At 37.7% G+C, this 21,824-nt stretch overlaps 1 protein-coding gene across 2 annotated transcripts in view; it reads right to left on the bottom strand.

Annotated features, from left to right (window-relative positions):
• The window catches only part of TENM1 (teneurin transmembrane protein 1), a 158,079-nt gene that overhangs the window by 109,202 nt on the left and 27,053 nt on the right, over positions 1 to 21,824 (bottom strand). For both annotated transcript variants that reach the window (XM_029084592.1, XM_010166503.1), the window contains exons 4-8: positions 19,084 to 19,283; positions 17,679 to 17,889; positions 14,189 to 14,290; positions 12,975 to 13,169; positions 9,454 to 9,654 (exon numbers count right to left, since the gene is read on the bottom strand). In XM_029084592.1, coding sequence (XP_028940425.1) covers positions 9,454 to 9,654; positions 12,975 to 13,169; positions 14,189 to 14,290; positions 17,679 to 17,889; positions 19,084 to 19,283 — 909 coding nt within the window. The remainder of the gene's footprint in view (positions 1 to 9,453; positions 9,655 to 12,974; positions 13,170 to 14,188; positions 14,291 to 17,678; positions 17,890 to 19,083; positions 19,284 to 21,824) is intronic.

The raw sequence follows: 21,824 nt of genomic DNA, 5'->3' as shown, positions 1-21,824 counted from the left end.
CTGTGGCTGCTCCTCCCTGGAAGTGTTCAAGGCCAGGATGGATGAGGCTTTGAGCAGCCTGGTCTAGTGGAAGGTGTCCCTCATAGCCGGGGGTTGGAAGTGGATGAGCTTTAAGGTCCTTTCCAACCCAAACCATTCTAGGATTCTATGATTATTTCACCTGCTCTCTTCCTTCTACTGCCGACATTTTTCCACTAACTCATCACTTCTCCCCGGCCCCTCCTGACCCATGCAAACTCTGCTTTGCTGAGGCAGTGCTGTTATCCCAGGACACGCTGCCGTCACACACTGCTCAGATATTCCCTGCTGCTTCCTGCCCTGCGGAGCTGCCAGAGGCACTGCCAGGCTGGCCACCCTTCCGTCAGGCATCTTTGTAACACGTGCATGGGGGACTAGAGTAGGATCTGAAAATACAAATGTGCTGTGTGAACAATCAGCTTTCTGCCGTTCATCACGCAATGATTTTGCATCACACTATTTTAATAATTGGTTTATAAAATAGCCATGAAGTGCAACATGCCCAAATGTACACTGCAGCTGCAATACACAGGAATTTTTTGCTCTATCACCATTGAAATGTTCTTGCATAATTACTATAAATTGAATTTTATTTAAAAAGTATTACTCGAGCCTAAACATTTAAGCAAAAGATCTTAAAGAGGGAAAAGACCAGGAATTCCTTAGATGTCTACATATGTTACCCTCACAACAATCTACATGATCAAAAAGCTTAAAAATGCAATATGCAGGAGAATAGAAAGCTCTCATGATTTTGACTTTGATCGATAGCAATTTCCTATTTTCAGAGGTAAGTTAAACACCATAGACTCCACTGCATAAGCATATTGAAATGATAGCTATTTTTGTAGAACTCTTACCATGACAATAAAAAAAATTTATAAATATCTGCTTTTCATGGAGCTATGCAACACATTTTGCATAACAGGTATTCTGAAATACACCGAAGGACAAAACCTCTGCTTATTCTAGTGCTTTTTTGTACTCTCGCTCTAACATTTGCTATTTGTGCTTTTCCAGATGTGAGGAAGGGAAGCTCCCTCCTAACACAAAACATCTTCTTTAAATGCTAGTGGTATGGATAACTTGTCAAAAGTTTCATCACTGGACTTCGCTTAGAAAATTAAAAGTTGAAGATTTTGTATGTTGCTACTGTTCTGCTGTCCACCTTGGCTGTTTTTTTCCCCCTCTATTGTAGCACCAACACCACTAGCAAAATGTTCTCACAACTCCTCTACTTTACCTAGACTTCTTTTATAAAGGGTTCTTTCATATTCAGAATTTGATTATTTTTCTTGGACATATAGTATTTGCAAGAGTCCTTTCCATACTATATCCTGTCAGTTGTTTTACTATGGTTCTTAATTACTGTCTAGTAGATTGACTACCATGTAGGCAATAAGGTTGAGATGCAAAAAGGGATGCGGGCACCTAACTACAACTTTAAATATCTAAATAAAAAATTCAGACCCTTAAACCCTTTGCTTAGCTTACCTAAATCTGGAGGTGCTTGAACCACTTTGACAACTGAATTGCTACTAAAATTTTTCAGTTGATGATCTTTCCATTGGACTCTATGATCTGAAAGGTCTTTTCGGACCAAAAAGATTCTATGATTCCAAAATCGCACATATTTTCCAGGTCTTCCTACTAGATCATCACCCAACTGAGGTAACACCTTTATGTTAAGCTCTCATTACTCTCCAAACAGATCTACTGTAGCTGGCCTAGCATAAAACACATTAAGGTGGACAGTTCCTGGACACCTATAGAGAGGCGATGCCATGTATACAGAGAGGAAAGTCTCTGTCAAGTACCTAGAAAGTAGGATAAACAGGACCATATTGCTCTCACAGAGCAATTCAGGTACTTTGCTCCTGGATAAGGGAAGAGCTGCTGGGACAGAAGCATCTGAAATTGGGTCTGTGGATTCCACTCAGTGGAACAAGTAGTACCTTTTTGTGCATTAGACCCAGATTTAAAAAGTGGACTTAAGTAAATCATGTTTACATTTCAATGGAGGATATATCTAATAATTGCTGAATGAGGTGCAGACAGCAATAGGTTAAGAATCTTAAATTTCAGGAAGAAAAAGGGAAGGAAAGAGCCATTATTTTTGGCATATCTGCAAAATAAGCAGCAATCAGTTGAAAAACATCCCAAGTTTCCTCATTATATATCTCATACCCTTGACTTATCCTCTTTCTTAAATCAATACATGACTATATCAGGTATTCAGGTCCCTTCTGGACTGATTTCAACATGCAGTAGAATTAATTTTTATTGGAGTGCTTCTTCACTGCCTTAAAGATCTCATGTTTTAAATTCTCCAGTAACACATATTAAGTGTTCCAATCTGTAACTACTAAGATTTTAATAGAACTCTTGCTCACCAGGTTATCTTTTTGCAAACTCTTGCAACTCTACAGGAGATACAAATCAAACTAGTCACACATCGTTTTTTTCTTTTCAATGAAATATACAGTAGTAAGAGGAGTCTTTCTACAATGTCAGACAATGTACAGCAGGGGAAACCTCAATCATCCTTTCAATTAGCAGAGCAGTAATGGTCAAAGCTCCTCACAAATTAAAGAAAGAGGATAGTTAGATAAAATTAAGTAACTCCATCATTTCTTCAGAACAAAACAATGAAGGATGGTTATAGTGTAATTAAAAAGGTCTTGAGATTTGTCTAAAACAGGGAGTAGAGTAGAAGTACCAACATGGAACAGAGCAGTCTATAGAAAATGCATGACAAGTTACATCATTTATTGAGGAAATTTCAAGGCTATTTTCACTACTGCAAGTTGTTTGTAGTGAATATCCTTGTCCCTGGCAAATCAGAATGACTGACACCCATAATTGGTAATTTCCTAAACCTGAAGAGTTTTCTGATTGCGATGAAATGGTTTTACCTAATTATTTTTTCAAGTTGCAGTTTTTGATGTTTAATTTTGAAACCAATTTGAAATGTCTTGAACTATATTAATATACTGTATTATGCCTTCATTTCTTTTTGAAGCACTTTACTTTAAAAAATGCATACTTCTAATGATTTTTAAATTACTCCACTCTGCACATATCAATTTACAACAATTACAACATTTTGCATTTTTCAAAGCACTTCAGTTTTAAAGAGGTTTTATGCTTCACAAGATACTGAAGGAAGAGGCTGCTGGTCCATTTTTACCCTTTGTAAAATTACCACCAATCTTGCTAGAGAGAGCTTAACCAAAAATAGATATGCTAAATATATACCATCTCCATATAATCATTTTAGGATGAATGTTTTTGTGACTAAGAACTGCCAGTATTCTCTTCCCAATCATAATTAGGTTGCTTCAGTGGTATAAATGGATTCAGTGGAATTATGACAAATGTCCTGGAGTAAGGAGGACAGAAACTGGCCTACTTTGGCTAAATAGAGTCTGGAGAAATGAATACAGGACAGGATGTCAGAGGCATCAGCTCTGTCACAGATTTCATTACTTTGCAGTCTATAATATTTTAGGCATAATGCTGCAATTAATTAGCGACTCGGGGCTGGATTCTCACCTGAAACACACTGGGATTGCACTGGTGGCATGACTGCAGTTACACTAATTTATGCTAGCTAAGGCTCTGCCCCACTGAACAACTCTCTCATCCATTTTCTCTTCATATTTCACCCCCTTAATCTCAAGGCTCCATGTTAAAGGTGTCAATCTGAGAAGAGAAGACAAGTTTTTTGGTTCAGTTCGTTAATGCTGCACCTTCAATTAGCCAGAGCTTCCCTTCTATGTGACACGAGTAGTCAGTACTCACAAGTTTGATTCTGTCTTTCTGAAAAGCACTGCCTATGTGCCTCAAAGGGAGATGACTCATTAACATCAAGGGATTTTGGATGACAGCCTATAAATAAAGCAACAAAGATCCACAGACAGTAAGTAGAAAGTTGACTATACTGAAGTCCTGCTGACATTAAAATAGTGTACTATCAGCCTTCTATTCTACTGCATTATTTTGTCATGTATGTAGTAAATCATCCCCATATTGCACAGGTTAACTGAGCCACATGTTGAAGGTCTGAATCATAATGGATTTTCACATACAATCATAACTGGATTCAGTATGGTGTAAAGATGCTGAGACTCTCAAATATTCCACGGATGACCTTTTCCAGTACAGGTAGTTTTCACAAAAAATATTTTATAATCAGTCTCACTTGGAACAAAGTATGAAATTTCTATTCTCTATTCACATCTTTTAGAGGAAGCAAGGAGAATAAATGAGAAACGGAACCCAATCTCTTGTGCATGTCTCCTGGGAACGTCCACTGTCAGATGGCTAAACTAGTAACAGTAAAATGTTTTTGGGCATTTTTGTGCCACTTGTCAAAGGATGACCAGATTAGTTCTTTAGAAAAAAAAAAAAAACTATCACTTTGCTTATTTAGTTTTAAATAATGCAGGAAGGAATTAATTCAAACACGTAATATTTAAATTTATATTGTATCATAACGGGTTTTTAATTTTCAGTGCTTTACAACCAGAGAAGCGTTTGTTTTTCCTTAAACTAATGATTAGAGAGATAAAATCACATGGTTTTTTTTTGACAGCATGAGCTAAAGCTATTACAATGTTTGATGCCAAGCTATTTGCTGTACGGTGGGTAGAGGGTGTACAGTTGGGGTCAATGTCTTAGACGATATGGAACTGTAACAGTGCTGTTGCTTTCTTTTTGTCTTGCAAACACTCCTGGAATCAAAATGGTGGAAAGACAGCTCTCCTTGGAGATGTCTGTGGACCTCTGCCCGAGATCAGCCTAGGTTAGCTTGGTCCTAACAGCTATGGCTCCCTTACTTTTAAGCAAAAGCAGACAGAATTCTTCTAATTCCTCATACAGTCCAAAGTGAAGACTGCAGAAAGTGAGATGGATGACTGTTCAAGGCACAGATGACTAAAACAACCTAAGGAAGTAGAATTACTGCAGAAAACAATGCTGGATCTCTGCTGGATTTATTTTGACATAGACTACATCACAGGTAAAGGCAGCAAGCAACATCCATGAATGAAAGATTCGATTACATTGGAAGAACTCAGCTGGAATAGCTCTATGCTGCTTCTCTACAAATTTCTGACATTGGTATAATTTTGAAGCAGTGAAAGCCATAGCTTGCTTTTGACCTTCAGCACTCAAGCCAGTTGGCAAACTGGCAAAACAGGCTAATCCATCTCCCTGATGGTTCATACATGCCAGTGCATAATCATATAGAACAATTAAAGCACTTTGATCTTGTCCATATAATAAACCAAATCTTAGGTACAGACAGAAGGTGATTTTTTTTTCTCCTGATGTCACATATGGCTGTTGAAAGAATACCTCTCAATGTTGTTTTGATTGGTGTAGCTAAAGATCCGTCAATATTTTCAGAGTGAAATTCAGCTGATGCTGCCTAAAGAAGGCAAAAGAATTAGAAGCATATTATCTTTCTGTTTGATATCAGCTTATAGGAAGACCCTTTACAAATAGGCACATAAGTTGCAAGGCAAAGCCTGAATGAAAACCATGTCATCTTTGGGGTTGGCAAATTGAAATCTGAGCTAACAAAAGAAAATGGCTTTTCATGTAAGTTCAATATTGTAGGGTAGAAAGAGGCCAAATGTATCTGTAACAGATATCCAGCTAATATTGAAAGGATGGATCTTAACAGAGCTGAATAAAAAGCCAACTTAGGTTGTGCCCTACAAGTAGTGTAGGATTAGCAATACTAAACGTCTGAACAACTTTCAAACCATACTGAGCTGCTTTTATTGAGAACCAATTCAAACACAATGAAAACATATCCTGACAGTTGTTTTGGAGTTCTATAAGAGGATTTTCTGGACCTCAAGGGATGGTAACGGGCTATCAAGAACTTTGGATCTAGAAGAAATATGTGGAGGTGGTGCAATGACATTTGTTTTTGGCAGTCCATAGGTCAGAGCAGAGACTATGCTGGACATTCATGTTAAGTTGACTAGTCAAAACTGGCTTGGACAGTGTGGAATTGTAACAGTGTTGTGGCTTTGGTCTTGGAAATACTTTGGGAATCAAAGCAGTGCAAGAAATCGAGCAGGTCTGTGCTACACTGGAGAAAGATCCTGGCCTCAGGCCTCTGATAATAACAAGATCTTGAAGCACTTCAGAATTACCACTCTTTTGGCTAAAGCTGGTGCAATGGCCACATCAGGAGAGGACGTCAGTGATTTTGGCAGCAAGAATCTCTTCTCCTCAGCTCACAGCTGTTAATGGTATGCTCCTGTGTGGCAACGCTACAAAGATGCCCGATTGCCAACTAATCCTCCTACATAAAAGAAGCTCAAGCTGATAGGTCATGCAGGACAGTTTAACCAGGGCAGTAAGTCCGATGAACTCTGGACTGGTTATATGGTGTTATGCGTTTGTTAACATGTAGGTGTCTTTTGCCTTTCTTTGAACTTTGAATATTTAAGCTAGGAAATTCACTGTTCCCTTGATGCAATTTTTTAACAAAATAATAGGAAAAGAAAACCACTTACTTTATATGGGCAGTTATATTTCCCCAAAGGCCTACCCAAAAACCAAAAAATACCTAATTTTTTTTCTGGTATTATTGTTCTTGTAGAGGTGGAGATAGAGATAGGGAGAAAGAGAAAGGAGTGGTGGTGGAGAGGTGTGTGTATGTAGCATTAAAAGAAGCAAATGGATTTAAAATATTATCTCTTTTTATAAACATTAGGGACAAAAAATAGAATTTGACAAAGAATTTGACAGTCTTCCATCTCATAGAAATAAGCACAGTTGGAAGACTTTTAACCTATTCAGACTGGGAGTAGAAGGTGCACTTTTTAGCAGAAAGGGTCAAGCATAATTTAAATAATTTACCTAAGGACATGGTAGACTATCCTTCATTTTCAGTCTTTGTGTGAAGGCTGCATTTCTAAAAACTAAACAGAAATTATGAGCACCAAGGAGAAATGAAGGAATGTCCTACAGAAAGACAAACAGCATGAACACCATGGTCTTCTCCAGTCTCAAAAATTCACGAATGATTCCAGCTCTCAGGCTGTGGCTCCAAACATTGGCAATCCTTCAGGATATGCATGAGTCACACAGTCACCCTTCATCTCTGTTCCTCCATGTCCACACTGATTTCTGTCTTTCCCCAGTCTGCTGCTTGTAAAATGTAATTTCTTACTGTTTGAAGAGCTAGATATGGGCAGGGAGGGGAAGGGATCATAGAGATGGCTCATCCCTCTTAAGGTGGGCCATAGTGCATCCAGGATAACGTACTCAAAAATGCCCTAGCACCTTTGCTATTGCTCCTCTTTATAAAGTACAGCAAGATATATTAATTTCTATTTAGGAAAAACATAACACTTAAAATAATTTATCCTTTTATTTTGAAAGTATTCAGAATTTGCTGGGGAATGCAGAAATCATCAGGACAGTAGCCTATATTCTTAAAGGCAATACAGAAAGACAAATTTTCCCAGTACTGACAGTGATGCAGTACAGAATGATGGGAAAGTGCAAGGGTTTGAGGCAGGCTGAGATACTGTAAAGCTTTCCTTGCTGTCTGATTCCAGATGAGCAGTCTGTGGTAGACCCTTTTCATCCTCTTCATTGTACAGAACCTTCTGATTTTTTCAATTCACATAAGGCAACTTGTTTACTCTGACCTTGTTGACTTATCTGATGTTTTCCCTTTTTACTAAAATCAAGCTTTACTTCCAGCACACACAGCAATCACTGATCCCAGGAAGAAAGTCTCAAGCACAAATGAACATCTGTGCTTCAGTCGAACACTCACTGTATTGCCACAACAATCCTGAATCTAGTTTAACATCTATGAAGAAAAATATATTTGAAAGGAGAAATCTAAAGTATCTACCTGTAAAGAGAGATGCCTGTTGATGGTTGTAAAAGCTTTCTTTGATAACTCAGAAGACAGTAGGGATGAAGAGAGGTATTTTCCCTACTGGCTGATGGAAGTAAGGAAAAAAATTACCTTCCTTCTAAAAACTAATCAAAACAGCTTTGGAGGTGAGACAAACATGAAAACTATAATCCTAGCACACAAGATAAAAGCCTCATCACTGCAGTTATTTGTTAGCTCTTTGTTCCCTTATCTAATTGCCCCATGCAGCTGATACAACAGATAATCGGAGATAATAACCTCTTTTTGAGCTACAATAACGTGGTAAGAAAAGAGAATTAGTTTGCATATTTTGTGAGCAAAAAACCAGTACATAGCTATCACTTTTCCTAATTATTTGCTTCATTAATGGAAGTACTACTATATTATTAACTTTCAGGGAATATTTTTGACACATAATAAAACACATTATAAAAACGCAAGCAACTGGGCTTTTGCTGAAAGCCAGTAAAAAGTCAACTCTTATCAAAGTAGGTGCCATATCCGACAGTGTCAAACTCAAATTACATGCATGAATTTTGGAGGGTAGAATGAATGCAGGGTCTTTGTAACAAACACTGAAAATCATTAGCAGGTCAATATTTTGTTGCTTAAAAAGTTGTCATGGAGGGGGACATTTCGTAAGTTCCAACTTAAAGATCATAACCATACACTTCAAAGATCTGAATGGAAATTTACACTGTTCCAAGTGTTCTTTTGAATGATGATTCCTAAGAAAAACTGGTGATTTGGACCACTGGTTGTATTCCACAGTATTCAGCAAATCTGTCACTTGGATCTATTCTGTAGTGGGATGTGCTACTTATCATCTGAGATTCTGGTTTTGTGAGCTTTATAGAAGAAAAAAATAGTAGCACGTACATTGATAATGACACGCTCCATTACAGAACAAAATGTCCAGAGTGCATTCATTTCCAAAAAACTAAATGTAAATGTACAAAGCACAGAGGAAATCCATTTCAACTCTTAATCAAATTCAGAGGGATCAAACCTTGATGGTCTTCTAAGAAATAAAAGAGTTTTTATCCCAGCATGAGAGAATGGATGGTCATTTTTGTTTAAAGATTTTTTTGACAGAGCCTTCTTACTCATCAGTCACTGCATTTAACCATTTTTATTTTTTTATATACTCCCAATCTACCTCAGAGTTGTGGATTCCCTCATTGCATGAGCCTGATAAGTGCGCAATGTCTCAGGTGAGACTCAGGCTTAACTCCAATCCACGCCAGAAGGCACTTGCACTCTTGCAGGACTACTGTTCTTGCTGGCATGTCATCAAGCAGTCAATATTCTTGTCACAGAGAAGAAACCCTTCTATCCTTGTCAACAGAAAGCCAGTCGCTGCCAAGCCCATTAAGTATATGCCCAGAGCACCCCTGGTTCATCCTTATCTTGTTTTTTAAATTCATACTAGCACAGTAATAGTAACTACTGCCTTTCACAACTCAAAACAGAAAGCAGAGGCATCATTGAAAAAAATAAAATCTTCAGCATACCTGTTGAACAGTCTGAACCCGTCCACTGTGGTTCACAGCTACAGAGTCCCATGTCCAGGAGGAAGGTCCCATGCCCCGAGCACTGCTCCTGGCACACGGGAAGCGACGTCTCACAGTTCACGCCACCCCAGCCTGTGGAGCAGTGACATTCCCCTTGAACACACACACCATGGCCAGAGCACATTGGATCCAAGCAGTCCTCTGGAAAACAGGGAATATACAACTGAGAGCATAAAACTTGCACCTTTACAGTAGTTTCCTAGTGAAATACAACACCAGGGATTCAGATTAATTTGGTGATTTTTGTGCAAATACCCAAACTGAAATGATTTTAACAAACACAAGGGAAAAACAGTCTATGCTAACATCTGTACAAAAGTATAAGCCAAAAACAAGGAAAAAAGCAAGCATGGAGACTGCTAGAGACCATATGATTCTGCTTGTCAAGGATATTGTGTTATTTTTAAAACCAAGATTCCCAAGACACATCTATTGGTCCAAGTCACTGAAGTTTGTGCTTTAGTAGCAGGGCTGGGAAAGAACTGAAACAATTAATAGTTACTTCTACAACTGTGACTGTGTTTCCATTTGGACATTTGTGCTCTGTGTTTTACTTACATCTGGGAAAAGAAAGATTTATTCTTTCATCTTCCTGTAGGAAAGCTATTTCTACAGCTGAAAATTTGATTAAAAAAACCCCAACAAACCAGTCATCCAATAACCCAGAGTAGTGAATCTCTGACTGAATGCTTGCTGTAAAAAAATCTCATATTCTCCTAAAAAGTATGTGCTGGGCAATTGCATATAATGGACAGATTCATAAAAGTCATAACGTACTGATGAACAATGTGCAAACAGACAAAGAGCTAAATTTGTCCTCAATTTAGATTAAACTATTCCTAGTGAAAAATTCAGGAGCTCTGTAGAAAATTTAAATCAACTAGTTAGTCCTGAATAATCAGCATATTCTTTCATAAAGGCCCAGCAATTCTTTAACATGACAGATTTTAAGCAGAACATAGCCCACCCCTCTGGAGGCTGCAGAGCTGAAGAGGAATTTGTGGGGTCCGAGCACAGGAAACAATCAGGCAAAAGCCTGTTCATGTTAGATCATACTTCACACTAACATTAAAGAAGCACTTTAAAGTTCTTGTATGTATTTTTTCAAGTATCAGCAGAAGCACTGTTTTAATAATTAAATTGTAAACTTAACAAGCTGTATTCTGTGCTACACAAATGCAGAGACGGTGTCTGCTTCAGTAAGGGAAGACTAAATACTTCAGAGGTAGAGATTAACCGCCTCCAGTTTACAGGACCTTTTGGCCTAAGAATAAAGAAGTGATGCTTTATCTTTTGAGCTGCTATGCCACCAATTCGAGATCTTATTTCAAGATTTATTTTGTATCTTTTTCAGCCTTCCAGGCTTGTGCACAGCACAATGTAATTCTGAAAGAGGAGAATTGGTGTTTCTGAACAGCGCATATCTTGCTAAGCGTAGGACAAAAATACTCGGCAATTTTCTCTCATCCTGAGATGGCTCTTTATTTTGCTGATCTTTTAAAATTAATTGAGTGACTCCATAAACAGTTTAAAAAGTATCATTCACTTTAGTAATGATAATCTGACAGGACAAATTCAAAGGACTCCCGTAGCAATGAATACATGTAGCTACTGGTGTTCCCTGGACAGTGCCTCTGTGACTGTGTCTGCTATGTTAGCAATACTATAATACTAAACTCGTATTTACATACAATAATGTAATCTGAATTCCTGTCAGAATTACTTCCACTACTGCACAAGTTATGTTGTACAATACAGTAAACTAAACAGTCACATCATGCACACACAGTTACAATAAAAACCCACTGTACTTGGTTGCACAGATTTCTTCTATGCACCCTATTTCTACAAAATTCTACCTTTAAAAAAAAAAAAAATAGTCTCACTTTAAAAATCCATTGTTTTCACACTCTTTAGCTTCAATAGCTGTCTGAGTACATTTATCTCCACTATTTTTTTCAACCATTTTGCAGGATCACATTATGGCAAGAAACAAAACTGAAAACAGCAGTCAGCCTCTCACCAGCTAGAGGCTTGTTCAGCATCATAGCCTTAGTGAGTAAATCTGTGTATTACTTGCTTTTTCCCATTTGGGTTTTCTCGTTTTAGTCTGTTTCTGAAACTACCAACTGAGTATGTCAGAAGCATTCTCTTGATCCTCCCTTTAAAAAAACTGTACCAGGTACGTCCATCCATCAAATCCATCCTGGACATTTTTCTGACTAGACAATTCAAGCCACATAAAGAGCCTCCTCTGTGTGCTACTGAAAAGAATTACCTAAAACCTATATAGCAGGAAGTATGCTGTCACTAGATTCAGGATAAGGGGACTAGTGAAAAATCATCAAATCAAGGCAAGCATGAAGAAGAGTTCTGCTTTCCAAGGCTATGCACAGGGGAAAAAAGTCAAAGCTGATGAGCTATCTCAGAAATGCTAACAGGCATACGACAACTGCTTCTTTCTACAGATGAGGGCAGAGACACATCGGTACTACAACCAGCTAAAGTACAATTACTTGTTCTCAGCAATTCCCACTTTTTATTAGCCAAGCCTTAAAGGATGCCAGTTTAGTACTCTGAACACAGGTTCACAGTAAAAATGACATATGACAACAGAATTACACAATATGCTCTCATAAACAAAAACTGTTCGCTGTTCTTTTGGCTTTATATTGTCAGTACGTTCTTTGCAGAAAAATGTAATATGTAACATAATGAAGAAAGGGAAAAGCTGATTACAATCTGCTGATTATGTTGGAGAACCACCACATCATATTTTGTTTAAATGATCTTCTGACTGTCCTACCCTTAGCTTTTGGTCAAGTAAAAAAGTCTGCAGAGGCTCTCTGACAGTGTGTGCTAAGGGACTGAGATTACCAGCAGCAAAAAGGACTGCGGACATCAGTCACCCCTCCTGAAAAAAGCATCTGGAGCCTGAGAGAAGAAAAGTGGAGACAAACAAATCAAAAAGGAATCCTTGCTTGCTGGGATGTTTTCCAGGAAGCTTTTGGAGAATTGAGAATACACTGCTTGCTGAAAAGCAAAAAATTCAACCCAGTTCTGTTCTTGCTACTGAGATTCAATGGAGGTAACTGAAATAATCCAAGAACTAGAGTCCTCCTGGACTGAAAGAGAAACTGAGTATTTCAGAGGAATGCCCATACCACAACTATTAGATGGACTTATTAAAAAAATGTTAAATAATTTTAATCTTTTAGAATAAAAATGTGAATCTTGGAAATTATGTGATCAGCTTCCACGGACTGTCACTGAGACGTGAATGCCTTCACCTTTGATAATTTTCTATCTTAATATTACTTTCTATGAGACACTAAAGGTGCTTTTGAGCAAAACAGTAAGCTTCTCACATGTATGTTGAGTTCTTAACTACCTTAAAACAGGTTTGGAGATTGAAGATAAAAATTAAACCCTCTAACTATAGAGAGAGAAACTTCACAAACCTTCCTCACAAATCTCTCCTTTGTATCCAGGGACACAGATGCAGATGCCCATGATACAAGTGCCATGGCCAAAGCAGGTTGGATCAATACATTGTTCTTCTGGAACATCACACTCTGGTCCTTTCCACCCATTTCGACACACACAGTGACCTTTCTCATATTCTCCGTTTCCGCTGCACAGCACTGGACAGGAATCTGAAGAAGGCAGATTGACCTTTTGAATGTGTTTACATACTTACATAGATTAACATTTATTGCATTTATCGTTCTGTAAAATTGCTCCAGCCCCCCGATCTCCATTTGATTCCAGGGTTGTGACAGACAGATCTTTGAGCAGTAAAACAATGTCCTTATCTCCTCAGTCTGCTTCATTAGTATACCTGAAATGGGATACCTTAGAAGATAAAAATAATGCCCTCCCCTTGATTGGCCTCTGCAGAAAATTTGCACCGTGATGCCTGCTTATGATTTTCAGTAAGATTAATGTTTCTTCCCTGTGAGCTGAAGCAAGACACTGCCCTTTTCTTTTTTTCCAAGCAGATTTAACATTACTGAAGTTTTAGCCATTACTGATCTGCATGTAAACCAGTGATGTGGAAGCTTAATTTATAAATCCATTATCAATTTCTCAGCCAATCAAGCTCTTAAAAAATAAAGTCAATCCTAAATTTGAGGATGTCTGGACATCATATGCAGTAGATGATGGATAATACCGACAGAAACATCTGAAAGAGAAATGAGCTCACTTACAATCTTTTTATCATGGTTTTTTTTGCCCCAAAAGCTGGAAAACAGTTTCTAAGTGGCATTAGGTTTCTTTTCTACACCCTATTCAAGTTAAGATCACAGAAGCATTTGACAGACTCACACAATTTTCTCCGAAGTGAAACTGTTTGTCACATTTAAATAACAAAAAACATTATGTTAAAATAGCACTCTTATTAAAAAACTGATTTTATACTCATACAGTGGATGCAGAGAGGGATGGAGGCATCTGTTAACTCTAAAAGTCAGGGAGAGAGAAGTGGCTGATGCATCTTAGCTTAAGTACAGCACAAAGAAACTTCCTATGCATCTGCTTGTACTGTATCTGCCATCTGGCTGGAAAAGGAATTTAATCTCATTTAATCACTTTGAATCTTTGCAAGCCCAGCAGTCACACACCATAATCACGAGCCCTGTCATGCACCGTGGGTCAGTTAATACGAGATTACCTTTTGCACAATCAGGACCAAGGAATCCTGGGAAACAGTGGCAGTGCCCCGAGATACATTCTCCATTCCCATTGCAATTAGTAGAGCAGTCATCCAGGATTTCTGTTTATTGAGAGAGTTGTGTACAAAGAAAAATACAAATTAGCTGAATTTGAAATGAAAAGCATCTTCATCTCACTCTGCAGGACACGTCTCAACATACAAATAGGTGCAGAAGCAGTAAAAGGCCTATTTTCATTCAAAGGAAGCATAAAACAAAATTCCTGTTCAAGCAGCTTACAAATATTAGATTTTGTCTTGACAGCTTTGAGATAACAAGTGCATCATTTATATTACACCAAAAAGCTTTTAAAGTAAGCATTCATGTAAAATTTACCACCATTAAAAGCACTACAAGAACCGGAGTATTTGCAGAAAAATGGCTACCTTAAACACTTCCTTTTATTGCTGAAGTAATTTGTTTGAAACCTGTTTATGGAGTAAATTGCCTTCTATGCTGTTCATTTGAACCATGTGAATTGAATTCCTTGGAGGAGGGGAGAATTTCCACTTCTGTACAATCAGATGAAAAAAAACAGTCTTTTGTACAGTGATGAAACTCAATGCAATAAAGGACTATGAACTAGATTTGAAAGAAAAATCCCCCACCTTCAATTTTGATCTTAAACTTGCCAATGTTTCATCACCCAGCTTTGGAGAGTATACCACTTAACCTCACACACCTGGGGACAGGCTTGTATCTGTACACGGATTAGCTGGTTTTAATTTACACATGTATTTCCTACAGGAATTCAGTGGACTCACTGATTTGTAGGGATTTTATGTAAAGAATAAGAAGCAAATCTCAGGCTAAGATGCTCCCAGGAGGAGTAGGTCACTGTCAGGCCAGTACTGGGACTGAGTCTCTGCAACCCATGCAGGTACTGGGCAGGATGGGAGAGGGGCTACAGAGCAGCAAGAACTGAGATGGTTTTATGGGCACATGCACTAGTAAATGTGGGGAAGTACCTCTGGCTAGAGAAAGATGGGAAACATGACTCCTTTCCCACAAAATAATAACTGTTGGGTAAAAAGAAGAAACCCCAGATCCTTTTTGAAGAGTATCTGTCCATGGTAAGTGATAAGGGAGGAAAAACTTTTCTCAAGAAAGGGCATACCACTGGAGTATTTCATCTAGTCAAATCTAATATACTTTTAAACTCAAAGATAACTTGTTGAAAGATGGATTATAAGCACATCCCACAACTAGCTTGAGTAACTGAAATAAGTTTACTTTGATCTTATTTATGGGCACTTGGACAGATAAGGATTGGTTCATCTTGAAAACTCCTGTTATTTAAAAATGCTCCTTTTGGACTATCAGTTTATGCCCCAGAAAAGGCCTTTGATATGTATCTATTCAGCAGATATCCACAACCTGCACATGGATGTCTGCTTCAAAGTCAAAAAACTAGCTCGTTTTCAGAAATAAGTTTTTTCACAGATACGCTGCTTATTATTAATTTGTACATATTACTGTTCATTTTCAACTCTACTCTTGCTCTTTGTGTACACTTGCCTGTCTTCTCAGTTTTCCAGAATCACATCGTAAATGATCCCTACATTGATCTGAAAGGAAGAATTAATGGTCTGAAAAGTTACTTCCCCTCGATGCGATGTCCAGTTTGGGCTGGCCTTTATTCAACCTATGAAAGTACTTGAGGCACACCAGATTTTGCATACAAATTACCACACTCAAGGGAAAGTGTGATCAGGGCTTTGGCTAAAGTGTCAGCAAAATCACTTTTGTGCATAACTAACACTAAGCAACTTGAAATACTACCTAACAGGCACTCATGAGGAGGGCATGACTGTTTCACACAGCCAACAGCAGTGTACAGCAGAGAAGTGTCCAAGCTTTTGCTCCGAGTGTTTCAATTTGTGGGCCTGGTTGATTCCTTTGTTGGTAGAGATGTCAAATGACTCCAGCCCAATCTAGGGTAAGCAGTATGGCTTAAGGATGTTTTTTTCATGGAAACCCCCAAAGAAACAACCAAGAACCATTATGCAAAGAAAAGTATGAGAAACACAGGTTATGAAAACACAATAGCTGTCACTCTTCATATGCATCAGCAGTATTCTTACAGCATGAACCCTCATTTTCCCCAAAATGTTTTCTCACAGCATCTCTTAAGATTAAGTATAAGGATTCCTGCCTGCACTGTGGCTCTCACTGCTCCCCTCTGTAAGACCCAGTCTGCTCTTCCTTTTCACCAAATGGAACAAGAACCAAATGGCAGCATTAAATTTCTTTTTTCTTTTTGGAGAGGGTATGCTGCTTAATGATTAAATATTGTTTAAACCCTCCAGTAGAAACACTGCTGTCTTACAGTAGAAATAAACAAGGGGGCAGGTATTTGGTTTCTGATCTGGACTGGAGTTTGGCCAGGTTTTATGCTCTTCAGAAAGAGTCTGTGAAGATGCTTCATAAATTGCTTGAACATTATTTTCTCACATGGCATTGAATAATGGCACTTTTTCTTGCTTGTAAAAGATTCTCTTTTCTGAAAAGAGCAAATATGAACTGTAAAAAAACCCCAGTCATTACAATTCTATCTCAATTTCTAAAAGATTTTCCTGTGAGTCCTTCAAAATCTTGGTATTTGAATCATACTGTCCTGCTCTCCAAGGTATTTACCATCAAGTAAAAATAGCATCCAATTGTTCTAAAGAGCAGATGGCGTGTCCATTACTAGTAAAGACATCTTGCTAAACATATGGTAGAACAGGTTAACTAAAGGGTCTAGTGATTAAAGTCTTGCAGCAAACCGAGACTGTCATAAATACAACACTTCACCTAAATTTAAATTTAGAGAAACCCTATGTGTGAGCATTGCTCACTAACAATACCTAGAGTTGCAAACGTTTGTCCACCTATATGTATTGAAAAGCAGCAGGGATTTGATAATTTACTAGGACACTGTCTCCTATATTTGTCTTCTGTGTTCAAAACAAAATGGTGCATTTGAATAATTGTATAAAACAACAGCATCCATCCGGCAAATAAATAATCACAACCAAATCCACAAAAGCTGCCTTTTAGATTTTCTAACTGACTAAAATACTGGAAATAAGAACTTAAAGCCTGGATAATTTTTGTAGGATTTATGGTTCCCATGTTACAAGAGAGGGTAGACATAATCTCTTTTACTTTGAGCAAGATAACACCAGAAATTACTCAAGCATTTAAGCTGTTGTATAAAAATCTTCACACATATGAAAACTTTACACTTAATGAATTTGATAACATCCATCTTTAATACAGAAATGTTGCTATTTAATATTGGCATAAACATGAAGTTGCTCCACTGAGGTTAATTAAACTAAGCTGAAATAAAACATATTTAAGAGAATTTTTAAGAGAAGATGGAATCAAGGTCAATAATTTCTTTTCAAATACAGCTTTCCAATGTAATAATCAGAATCACAATTTTACTGTAATTGTTCTTACCAATCGCTGTAGTTAGTACAAACACTTGCTCCACTTTCTTTCCATCATTGTAGAATGCCATATGCCAAGCTCCTTGATCCATATACTCGATGAAACCTGTCTCTTGCAGTGAAGTTAAGATCAGATTCCTGGGAGCTTGCTGAGGCTCCTCTGAGTTTTTTGGTTCCTGTTTAATTAACTGTTTTCCATCCATCAGTTTTACAAAATCAAACTGAAATAATAATGAGCAAATATTAACCGCCTAGCAAATTTTTATGAATCTAATCCACATGTCTCTTTCACAGTTGAAATCTTAAAATGAGTGACTTAGTATTCACCAATGTGGACAGCAGTGGCATAAGCTAGTCTATTTAGCTTCAGTTTCCACATGAAAAACATTACAGTAGGTCAGAAATCTGGCATCAAAACTTGCTGTCTGCTATGGCAGGGTAAATTCAGACTTGCTACACTAAATACAGCAGATGTACTTCAAAAATTACCTCTCTTTAATGGAAATAATTCCAAAATTCTCAAGCTGTAGTGCCTATGTTATGCAGTGATTAATCTCAAATGCCAAGAACAGACTAAAGAACCTATTGTGCTATACCAGATTTTTAAATGGTTGTCCCTTAATATCAATATTGTACATCAAAACAATATTTATATTTAATTTTATTAATGCAAATTAAGTATCTATTTTTTTACACGGAAGTTCTGATTTTTAGCAAAGTTCAAGTTCAGCTCAGCTGAAGACCCAGCTTCAATGAAAGTCCATGACAGCTAAAAGTGCTCATTTCTAAGATCAAAACTCTAGTAAATAACTTTTGATGTTAGACCAGATGATCTCCAGAGGTCCCTTCTAAACACTGTTTATGTGATTCCATATATAGGTTTATGACATTCTATGGAGTGTGGTCCTGCTATAAGAGAGCTGAAAAATCTATTACCCATAGAAACAACAGCTTCATATGCCAAATGCATCAAGCAAAAAAAAAAAAGTGGAATGTGACCAGAAAGAGCTTCCCCCCCTCATTAACTCCTTATAAAGACTATGTAATCTGTTTGTTTTGATGAAGCCCTAAAAAGATTAAAGCATTTTCAAAGGATCTGGTACTTCATCCCACTGTCCCTGCAAAGATGCTGGAGCTACACAGTGTGTAGCACAGTGTGTACCTCTCCAGCCTCCAAGTCACATCACAGTGGTCACAACAGCTGACCTTTCTGGTATGACACTGTCCCTTTCTCTGGGAGAGCATGGTTCGAGGACATAGCTAGACCTCAGTAAAAGAAAGGGATAAAAAGAGTGCTTTTTGTGGTTACGGCCAGCCCCTTCCTCCCTCCCTGCTTTGAATGTGTATTCTGAACATTCCCATCCACTGCTGATTGAAAATGTAAGCATGACAGAATTAGCATTATTGCTGATTACCTGAGTGTGAGTAGGTGGAATGTTTCTTCTGCCATAAATTCCCAGCAGAGAATCCTTTGCCAGTGAAATGTTAAATTTCAGGTACATGGGGTGATGTATAGTAATCTGAAAGCGCCAGAATAAACCAGGAGGGATCGTCTGCATAACTTGTGCTCCAATCTCAACTTCTCCTGTGTCTATGGCCCGCCCCTTCTGAAACACTAATTTTCCAGAAACAAACAAAACAGTCAGTTGCATATTCATGGTGTATTAACATAAGAGGTCACAAAGTACAAACGTGCCTTAGATCTATCAGAATATACTGAAAACAACCTGTAAACAGAGGGTGCTTCACTGACACCATCACAGTTTTTATTCAGTTTATTTGAAAATACAAATAAACTCGCATGCAATATTTATGACAACAGACATCACAGAGCATTTTTGCCCTGGAAATCTTGGAACACTTTACTGAATATAAAAAGGTAGGGGTGCTGCTGTGTAAACCATGGCCTTTACCTATCAGCTATGCAAACAAAACCCATTCACCTGAGAGCGCCCAGAGAGAAGGCAGCGGGAGAGCTTCTTCTGGCACGTATTTCAAACTGCTGCCGAATAGGCATTGCATAAGCTACACGAATGGACACCAGTGAGGACAGAAAATCCATCTAACCTGGTAGGTTGGGACCCGTGTCCAAAACCTAGATTTCTATTAATCACCATTTCTAATGATTTTATTGTGGTAGTGATAATGTACTCCTGGAGAAATAAAGAACATCTGTTTTGGCTTGAACTTCCTGCATGAAAGCATAACAGGGGCATGAGAATAGGGACAGGCAATCTAAAGAGAAAACTGGCATAATTTTGTAATGCCTAACAATAAATTTGCAGACATCTACAGTATGTAACTTCACACATGGGTATGAGAGAGCTGAAATAGAAAGGGAAATGGAATGTGTAAAGAAGTCACTGCCAAACTAAATTGGAGCTGGCTTGCTTTGCTGGCTTCTGTCACCATCTTTGTGTATTTTAATGTCTGTCTGTGATCAGCATCCTGACGTGCTGCAAATCACAGACCCAATCCTGCTAACGTCTGAGCTAATTCCATTGTAAGTTTTGCAAAACTAACTCACATTTCCATACTTTCTCCTGAATAGAAAAAAAGCAGAATAGTATGCTGCATTGGAGGAAGAGCCAAGATTGAATTCAGCAGCCATATCCATTTATGTTTCATTTCATTCCAGTATCAGAGTGAAGGATAAAGAGGAGCAATCAAAGTGATTGGAACCTCACCTTTTACAATAATGCATTGAAATATCTAATGCAATATAATGTACATGAAATTTTACAAATTGCCATTGCAAACAAAAATACAGTAAGCAAAGCCAGGGCCAGCTTTTTCTGGAACGTATTAATAACAAAGATCCTCAGTAGGATCTTGCATAGGCTTTAACTAGTGTAGGAAGTACTTAGCATTCTTAATGAATAGAGATTTAATTTACAAGGCAGGAGCAATTCTCAGGGTACCGAATCTTCCAGCTTTACGGCTGCCTTGTGTCAACAAACCTATAGCAAGACTTAGGAGCTGACTTTTAACTCCTTATCACATAAAAGCATTTATTTTTAGTACAGAGAACTTGTAATCTAATAGCCTAAAAATACACCTGTTACTTAGTTCATGAGTTAAGAATTTCCAAATTGCTGCTTTAATGATGTTCAAGGTGACACCACTACTGTCCAATTTGCTTCATGGAAAAAATCTTGACTGTTGAGTTTTGAAAAGAGAATTAAACTTCCTATGTTGGGCAAAGAAAGCGATCCCTTCCCACCCCAACTCATACAAGATCCTACTTAGCTGATGTAAATTTAAAAACCTTTTCCCCTATTTCCAGTACTCCAGAGATATTAAATCTTAATGATTCTTTGCAAGCAATTACCCTGGGTTAAGTAAAACACTGAGGAACTTTTTGGTGATATTGACACATGGTAATTAATATGATTCAATTACAAGATGGCAGAGCACTAAGTAAAAAATCAAGGATACAGTATCATTTTTGAAGTTAATGGCATTATTAGTCAATGTTCAAGGTCCTTTAAAATACAGTAACTGCTTCTCAGTTTGTTGACATGAGAAGGTCTGTTTCTTTGTTGAAAATAAAAAGCATTACATCTTTAGTCAGGGACTATTTTCACTAATTGACGTTATCAAATTATGCTGAATACCACATTAGTGTTGCTGGGTTCAAAACAGCATATACCTGAGTTTTGCCTTATTTACTTGAAAACGCCTTTGCTTTAGTAACAATTTTATGTAATCCTTAAAAAAACAGATGCACCTGCATTTACTTTTATCTCATTACACAGGAAAGTAGTACATGCTGCTGTTCACAATGGTAACACGAAAATATAGATATTATCTACCACCTAATGAAAGCATGCTGTTGCAGCATCTCTACCTTTCAAACACTATTTTTTCAGACAACCACACAGCATGAAAAGGCCACTGGAAGAGCCATGTCTGAAGTGCATGTTTTCATATTCACTGAGCCACCGTGCTTTCTCTACAGAAAAAGAATTTAGCTCTGTTTCTATGCTTAATTGAACTAAGCAAGTATTTGGCAGTACAAAAAAAGGCATTTGAAGATGCACTATTCACAGACTACCCTTGTATACTTCCTTGCTCTTTCTTGAAAAAGTCCAAATTAAGCTTTTGAAATTACAGTGCTACAATACAAGTTCTGTTCTTGTTCTAAAAACATCTT

Source organism: Antrostomus carolinensis, unplaced genomic scaffold (genome assembly GCF_000700745.2).
Source record: "Antrostomus carolinensis isolate BGI_N321 unplaced genomic scaffold, ASM70074v2 scaffold38450, whole genome shotgun sequence".
NCBI classification, from domain to species: Eukaryota; Metazoa; Chordata; class Aves; order Caprimulgiformes; family Caprimulgidae; genus Antrostomus; species Antrostomus carolinensis.
Note: the sequence above shows the minus strand (reverse complement) of the source record. Positions and strands in the feature narration are given on the sequence as shown.